Source organism: Saccoglossus kowalevskii, chromosome 1, assembly GCF_978046115.1.
Source record: "Saccoglossus kowalevskii chromosome 1, keSacKowa6.1, whole genome shotgun sequence".
NCBI classification, from domain to species: Eukaryota; Metazoa; Hemichordata; class Enteropneusta; family Harrimaniidae; genus Saccoglossus; species Saccoglossus kowalevskii.
Window position 1 is genome coordinate 16,022,906 of NC_140641.1, and position 8,732 is coordinate 16,031,637.

Here is an 8,732-nt window from a genome sequence, read left to right on the forward strand (position 1 = left end):
CTTTGTGGATAACTGTCGACCATGTGCCACTAGGTACTGCTTTGCTATTACTGCCAACTCATCTAAATCTGTGGGTGCTCTTTCTTTAAGATAAACTGCAAGATCTTTTGTACAGGCACCAATAAACTGCTCCTTCACCATCAAGTCGGTAACACCATCATATGTTGCTGCAGTGCCTGACAACTCAACCCATTAAGCAAAATAATTCTTAAGCCGCACAATTAACTGGTCAGGACTCTCGGAACTTTCAGGTTTAATTTCACGGAATTGCTTCCTGTACCCATCCTCTGTGAAATCGTATCTTGTCAACAGTGCCACCTTCACATGATCATAGTCAACTGCATCAGTGTCGGACATCCTGGAATATACTTCCAGTGCTCTACCAGTCAACAGCGCACTCAATTTTGTGGCCCATCCATCTCTATGCCAACTCGCATTTGTTGCAAACCTCTCAAACTGCAATAAATAACTATCAAGTTCGTCCTTACCATCAACAAATGCAGGCAACTTTGGTGACTGTGCATCACTGACCACATTTCGTTGACCACCAAAATCAGCCTGTTGAAACCCCGGCATTGCTGCTTGCAGCTCTAATTTCCTCAACTCAAATTCTCTTTACTTTTCTTCCGCTTCCAATCGTAACTTTTCCCTTCTTTCCTCAATCTCCCTTTCCTTTTCTCGCTGTTCTGCTTCCGCTTCCAGCCGTAACTTTTCCTTTCTTTCCTCAATCTCCATTTTCCTTACATCTGCTTCCCTTTCCTTTTCTCGCTGTTCTGCTTTCATTCGCAATTTCTCTCTTTCGCCTGCTTCCGCTTCCAGCCGTAACTTTTCCTTTCTTTCCTCAATCTCCCTTTCTTTTTCTCGCTGTTTTGCTTCCGCTTCCAGACGTAACTTTTCCTTTCTTTCCTCAATCTCCATTTTCCTCACCTCTACTTCTATTTCCATTTTTGCCTTTCTCTCTCCCTCGCCGCTTGTCTGTTAGCCCGCTGAGAACTCAATTGCTCCAAAATAAATTTCCTTTTGTCTTCTCCAGTCATTCCCAGTTCATCCGCCCATTCCATCAACTCTTGTTTCTACATATCTTTTATCTCGCTGGCCATATTGTCTTCTATATGTCTTCACTGTTCCCGGACGAGCCCCCAGATGTCACACGCAATGTAATATTACCGTAATTGGTATAGTACCGGTGTGATGGTTCAAATACCAAAATGGCAACAGTAACAAAAAGACTTCCCTGGCGGCGATGATAAAATACGAACACGGAGCCAACAGATGAGGTTTCAACTGGTACTGGTATTATTATACTCTGCAAACATCAAGTACAATAACGCGGTAAAACTCCACTACTCCAATAACTAGATACTTAAACTCCAATACAATTCAACAAGATCTCCGATCTGATCTCAGTGCTGAACAACTCCCCTATATATACCCACACTGTCTATAAATAGACCATTACATCAGCATACATAATGAGTCTGGAATTTACTACAAATTTCTAGAATGTTCCATTACCTTCTATTGCCTTCTACAGTGTCCTATTACCTATTCAACCAGCTTCTAAAAATTCCACCCAGACACAGTACGGTTCTAGAACATTCTCAGTCACACGGAAGTGGTAAACAAGTCCTATGCGACAATTCCCAATAACACACTATTTTTTTCAAATTTTATTTATGTGGCCAGAAGCAGCCAGGTAACAAAAACTATTCGTGGGAGGGACATTTCCCCACAAGTTTCGTACAATTTTCAAAATCTCGTGTGTTTTATTTGATTCATTATTTCAGTGGAACAACTCTACTCAAACTCAACTCGTCATTTTCGAAAGACATTTGGAACGGTAACAATATCCACCACTATTTACAGTACTTTCAATCACATATTCTCAGGCCCAAGCATGCCACACTCATTCATGTGCTGTTTTTAAAATAGTCTCTTCTTTGGGTGATTTTGGATTAGTTAGATGTGTGGGATAATTGATGGCATTTCTGATTGTTTTCAAATTGGGGAGATGCACAAAACATTCTGCAATATCTTAGTCATGTCATCATATCGATATAATTGATAGCAATCTAAGTATTCTTTTGCTAAACTTCTTATACTTGATGTTCAGTATATTTTCACTAATCAGACTTTTCTTTTTCAATTTCATTTTTTTGAATACATTATCGTAAAGCGAGGACGCTTAAATTTAAATCGATTGTACCATGTCATATCGCTCGTACTGACACCCGTCATGGACTTGGTCAGGATTCCCACGGGTGGCGCTTGTATTGAAACAATATCAAGCGTATCTTCACATTGCTATCTACAAGCGTGGTTTCTAAAACAATATCCGTGTCGCTTTTAGCAAGTATGTGTTATATGGGCAGCTGAAAGTGTATGACACCACTTGTAACAGTATAATTCGTAAAACATTATCACCTGCGACAAATTTACCCACGATGTGGAGGTGCTAAAATCAGTTTTGTAATTTGTATTCAATGTATTTTATTCAATGTATTTCGGGAAACTTATGCGGGTGCATTGAATCACTTTCCTATCATAAAGGGTGTTCAATTTGGATCACGTGATTTAGCTTATAAAAAGACATGTTACTTGAGACTTAGAGAGACACAGATATAGACTCGGGGAGACACACCGGACCTAGTCCACTTGTTTGCTCTCTAGGCTTGGCCGTTGGGCCAACGCCCAGATACAACATTTGAACTTATCTGATGTCACGACTCCGAATAAAGATCTCCGGTTCACACCATCCCCGTTCACAGTCTCAATCCTTCCCTGACACATGCATTACACATTTATTGTTTACTAGTCTACCAGAATCATATCTCTGATAGAAATAAACCAAAATGTAAATACCCCGGTACATGTACATTTGTTTATCTTTATTCAGAGAATAAAATACATTTTTGTAATTATGTACCTTTTTCATTACTTGCCATCTTCATTCTTCTGTGTGATAGGAGTAAATAAAAACGGCCCCTCTCCCTATCCCTAACCCTACCCTGGATTGGTCATAATTTGATCACATAACACACTAGATGTGATAGGTAAATAAAACATACGCACCGAGATTGGTCGAAAGTGATCACATAACTAGGTGTCTTGTCTGATGCACCTTCCTCCATGGTATTATTGTAATGCAATAACAAATTGGATGTGGTATTAAACTGCCCCTTTCTCTCACTTCAACAAAGATAGGTCGTAACTAAAAAAATATGTATATTGTCACCTTTAATATTTACATTCACATGGCATTGAACAATTTGACATACTCTTAACTTTTAAAACGTGGTTCCCATAGCAACACAAAATACACATCTCCAAGATAAAAAATTCATCCATTTAGTTTAAAATTATTTTTCAAGTACATTTTTTCCCATAACTACCAGTTACTTGTTGCTATGGAAACCATTACAACTGCCATTATTATTAAAAATCATGTGATTTTTAAAGTAAATATCTCAAAATCAAGATCGGTGACCTCCCTATTTTGTAAAGCTTATTTGATTAAGGGTAAACTAAACAAGCTATATGCAGAGTTTTAGGAAATCTCTGTGTTGCTATTATCAACATTATTATGGCATTTTAAATTGTAATCATCTCAAAAATTGCAGATATTTTAGCATTATTCATAATTTCATAATAATAATAATAATAATAATAACTTCGCTATACAGAACTTTGATTATACTTCTGATAAGCTGACTGATTCGCAAGTTATTAATGTCATATTTGAGAAAAAATATCATTTTTCTGATTTTTAGTTTCAGAAAATTACTGTGAAACATTAACCTTAAATTTGTAGTATAAGATTTGCAACACGGACGCAACCAGTAAATATCCGAGGCCCGTTTATAAAACCTCGACTTCTAAACAGGCCGTTCACAACTTATTAGCGTTATGGTAGCGTCTCGTAAATATCAGTTAACACTATTCAGTATTCTTACCAAGCCATCTTTCTATTCATGGGTTACTTTCATTTACTCGGGCGGGGGTTCATTAAATCTGCAACGTGTCAATACTATATCATTAGTTCTAGCTATTGAAGGTACGACGACGGCAACGACGATGATAATGATGTGATACTCTAATTTCCCTTCATCTTTATAAATATTTCTAAATTAAAGCGTTCTTACATTATTTAGTATTTTCCTGACAAAATAGCCACCCTTCACTAAAACGACTACTTTTACATAGTACGCCGGTCACCCCAATGTTGAAGAAAACATTGTTATAGACACGAGGTCTACACTATTCAATATTTTTACCACCTCGTGTGCGGGTTTTTAACCAATATAAAATAACACAAGGATAATTCAGACTGATGGACACGAGTATCGTTCAACACCAACGCGTATACCCGGTTGGTAAGAGGCAGGGTCACGCAATTACGCACTGTGTACACCACACTTAGGTCAGTCAATCATCAATTAGCTCACGGCACTTGTTCATTTATCGTTCATCACAAAAATACTCAAGTTTACTCTTGGGGCGGCGTCTGGGTTACATGTCACACCCTACTCTTTGTTCTTGTAGGTCAAATGCGTCTACCTACAGGGCTATAAAACCCGCCTCTGATCAATTTATACTATAACAATAAATGAATAAATACCTAATTACATTCATTGTATACAATGCATAATAGATTATAATATATACTCAATTGCATTTCTTTTGAACAATACGTAATTCGTTTCTTATGACATGATCCAGACGTCACGTGACATTTTTATTGACTGGGAGTATATTTATTTGCAAAATGGTTGCATTCTTTGCATTTTCGTTTACTATGTCGATATATGTGGGCTGTATGCGACAAGATTGACAGTGCGTATAACAAATGTGTTTTGTTAACTGTATGATGATTCTATGTATTTCACGTAGATATCATACATATCATTTGACATAAATACAACTGGTTTATGATTGGTCATGTTCAAAATGTTCATCAAAGCCTTATTGAATTGATCATTTTAGCATTAGTTTTTTTGGGGAAAAAAGTTAAATAATGTGTTTAACATTCAATTTCAGCAGTGGATTCCATAGACTACAATGAATACACATTTCATCGTTAAAACCCCACTACAAATATTGTCAATTTGAAATAATACTATCAAAAATCGCCCTCTGTTTTCATCATATGTCACTGAGGAAATGAGATTTAGAGATATAACTTTGCTTTGAAATAATGGTAAAATGCCCTAAAACAGAAAAATCGTGCCATTTTCATCCCATTTTGTACATCGATTTTCTCCAAACCGAGTACGGTTACCTCATATAATTAATCATTTTCATATTCCTTGTAACATGATATATTGAATGTGTCAAAATAATGAAAATGACAATGTTTTAACTTTTGAGTAGCATTCTACATTAATCGAGGTACTCTTCTTTCTCCCCCTGCTGTCTCCGCGTGAGGAACACTCTAATATTTGTGTACTTTGAATGCGTCTAATTAAAAAATAAAATTCCAATATATCGCGGCCCTTTCCATGACGTACATATTGTCATTAACGTTAAAGCGGGAGGGACGTCACCTGTGCACGTGCGAGAATTGAGTCCAAAGCGATGATAACAACACACGCTAAGAAAGCAAAGGCTCATGGGTAGACGCTAGTTTGTAAACAATGACACGCTATGGCCACCTGACGCATGCGTAGCTGAAGACTCTCCCGCTTTAGCGTTTTGAAACAAGAGAGAGACTTTTCCTGCAAGTGGGCAACTGATCGAAAATCCTCTATACCAAGAAAACATGTCCATATTGAATGAATGAATAAATGAATGAAGTTTATTTCACTATGAAACATATATACAGATAATAATATACAAATGAATTTGATATATAAACAAATGAGTAAATACAATTATGTAAATAAGTGTAGAATTTGAATTTAAAATATATATATTTTGTATATATTTATATAAATTGCTTGACGATCACGGAAACAGTTCCCTAAAACTAGTCTAGTACATGACCCTTGAAAAGAATGAACAAAATAAACAGTAAATAATAATATGAATAAGTTATATACAAGTACATTATTTTGTATATAATTAAAGACTCAAAGTCTCAACTTAACAAAAGAGACGAAAGAAAATAAACTGATTGAATCATTTGTTGTCAATTACTTGGGGAAAAAAACTTAATCACACAAAGTAAAAACAGTAACAATAAACTTACAAAAGAAAAATACACATACAAACATACGAAATAAAATTATAGTACACATTTCGTCGTCTCACTGACATAGGAGAGCAATTTTTAATTTGGATTTAAGCCATTGCTAGACGTGTTGCATAATTGTGGGGTATTGGGTCCAGATAGAGAAAAAAACTTAATCACACAAAGTAAAAACAGTAACAATAACTTACAAAAGAAAAATACACATACAAACATACGAAATAAAATTATAGTACACATTTCGTCGTCTCACTGACATAGGAGAGCAATTTTTAATTTGGATTTAAACCATTGCTCGACATGTTGCATAATTGTGGGGTATTGGGTCCAGATAATGATTTATTGTATGTGCAAATCGACTATTAGATCAAAAACAAATAGATATGTTTGAAGCTTACATAACTTGTAAACATATAATATTCCAAGTTTTTTAAGGGGGCAGTGTGAGCATAAATGTCGGAGAATGTGATGAGACGTACGACCTTTTTCTGGAGGCGCAAGAGTATGTGTTTCCCCAAATCTTTGAACAGTAAGAAATGTGGGGAAGTATTAAGGAATTATACTTGAAGAAGAAGAATTGATCTTGGAACATAAAGCCGAATCTGTGAGATACTACCCACTTTCATGGAGATGACTACAAATTTGATGTGAACAAATAAAGATTACGAGTATGCTAGTCAATTATATGCTACCATAAAGAGTTTAAATAAACGTTTGCTCACAATGGTAGATACATGGCCTATTTAAGTTGGCATACACGATAATATAATCAATCAAATTCTGATATACTAAATATAAAATAAATACTCAGACTTTGGACTTGGAACATCGATGATTCACAGACAATTGATGCACTCTATCTAGACTACATTCGTCTGATGGAATAACAGAATAAATAGTTTACCAAATGAAACAATTCATTTGTCATTTAATATAAAATACACCAAAATATCATATCATTTTAACAATTTCAATATTTTTACCTGGATAGAAACACCATACTTCACATGCAGACATCAGTATTGTTATTACTTTTCCGTCAAAAAGTCTTGAAGGCTATGCTGAGGTATCACTTTCAAAACGGTGAGATGTAATGTTGTTTGAATAATATCAAAATTGAACTCCAATTTCTAGTACAAAAACTGACACAATTTCAATTATCTATTGTATGAGCTGGAAGTTTTGTTGTGCTTACTTAAGTATGGGAAGGGAAGTATTTTCAAATAATTATTGACGCAGGCCTAAGCTAAATAAAATGAAGAAATGTCAAACCCTGGTTGGGGATAATGACGGAGATAAAGAGATTCCTGCTAAAACTAGATTTGTATATATTAAACGGGGACAGCCTCCGGGGGACCAACTGTGAAAACCTCTGTCAGTGAAAATGACATAGTTTTCAAGGTATACTGTCTTCTGAGGGTCACGAGATTTTCTTGTAAACCATATGAAGTGGCCAGCTCCAATGCTTTGGGGTTGTTACAAACAAAATGTCCCCGAAGGCTCGACTTATCCGGAATAGAGCAATACAATGCCTGAAACAACGCCTTGGCAATGTCACCATCGTCCCCATACAGGGGCATTATGGAAAACTCACCGGGTACCATTTTATAGACGACCCCATAACCCACGATTTCATGGGAACCACGTCTGAGTGCAATCAAAACATTTACAGATCTATTACACCAAACATTTAAAAAATCCGGTCTTAGAAACCGAGTTATTTTGCAGTCGTACTGCAATAAATTATTGAATGAAACTTCTCGAAATGGAACAATATCAATATTTACATTATTTTTCAGGGAAAATATTGAATGGTCAACTTGCCCATGTAAACACGTTGTCTCAAAACTGAGATCTAAATGTCTGAAACCAACTTTCGAATACACTTCACTTCGATATTGACACTGTGACGTTAATCCAACGTTACGGTCTCCTGCATGCTCGAGTAGCGTCTTCGCCATCATTTTCTGTATCCCCTGCCTTCTATGCTCAGATTTAGTTGTAGATAACCCGACAAAAGCAAAATCATTGGAGTGGATAATACTGTATCCAGTACCTGAAAAGTTGAAAAGTTGGGTCATTGTTTTGTTAACCGCAATACGAACATTTGGCAATCAATAACTTCTGAGTAGAATGATTTGCTTATTTATAATAGAAGTCTGGAAGGTGATACCACATTTGCATATTCTCAAAATCATGGCCTCGATCTCTGCACAAATTAACATAAGGTCTACAGAGAGAGTGAAACAAATTTTACTTGTTCAAGCTTCATGTAACATTATAGTTTATTCTGCGGTCATGTGTATATTTCAGGGACATGGGTACACCTGAAACGGTAACAGAATGCAGCACAACTGAATTGATCATCCAATCAAATACATATAATGACCTGCTTTCTGTCAACACATTTAAATTGCGAAATCTCTAAAATCACTTGCCATAATTTATGCGCAAACCAAATAGAATATATTTCGTTAAAATATATATAGCATGAAAAGAATGTTTGAGAAACAACGTTATATCGGTCTGGATATATGTCTAGACA

General features: G+C 35.9%; 1 protein-coding gene across 1 annotated transcript; it reads right to left on the minus strand.

Annotated features, from left to right (window-relative positions):
- Positions 1 to 7,518: 7,518 nt before the first annotated feature.
- Positions 7,519 to 8,268, minus strand: LOC146750387 (uncharacterized). Its single transcript, XM_085496498.1, has one exon. It carries the CDS (start codon positions 8,266 to 8,268, stop codon positions 7,519 to 7,521), a length of 750 nt encoding a protein of 249 aa, XP_085352624.1.
- Positions 8,269 to 8,732: the final 464 nt, after the last annotated feature.

Coding starts and splice junctions, on each gene's coding strand:
- LOC146750387 (XM_085496498.1), bottom strand. CDS start 8,268: ATGACCCAACTTTTCAACTTTTCAGGTACTGGATACAGTATTATCCAC.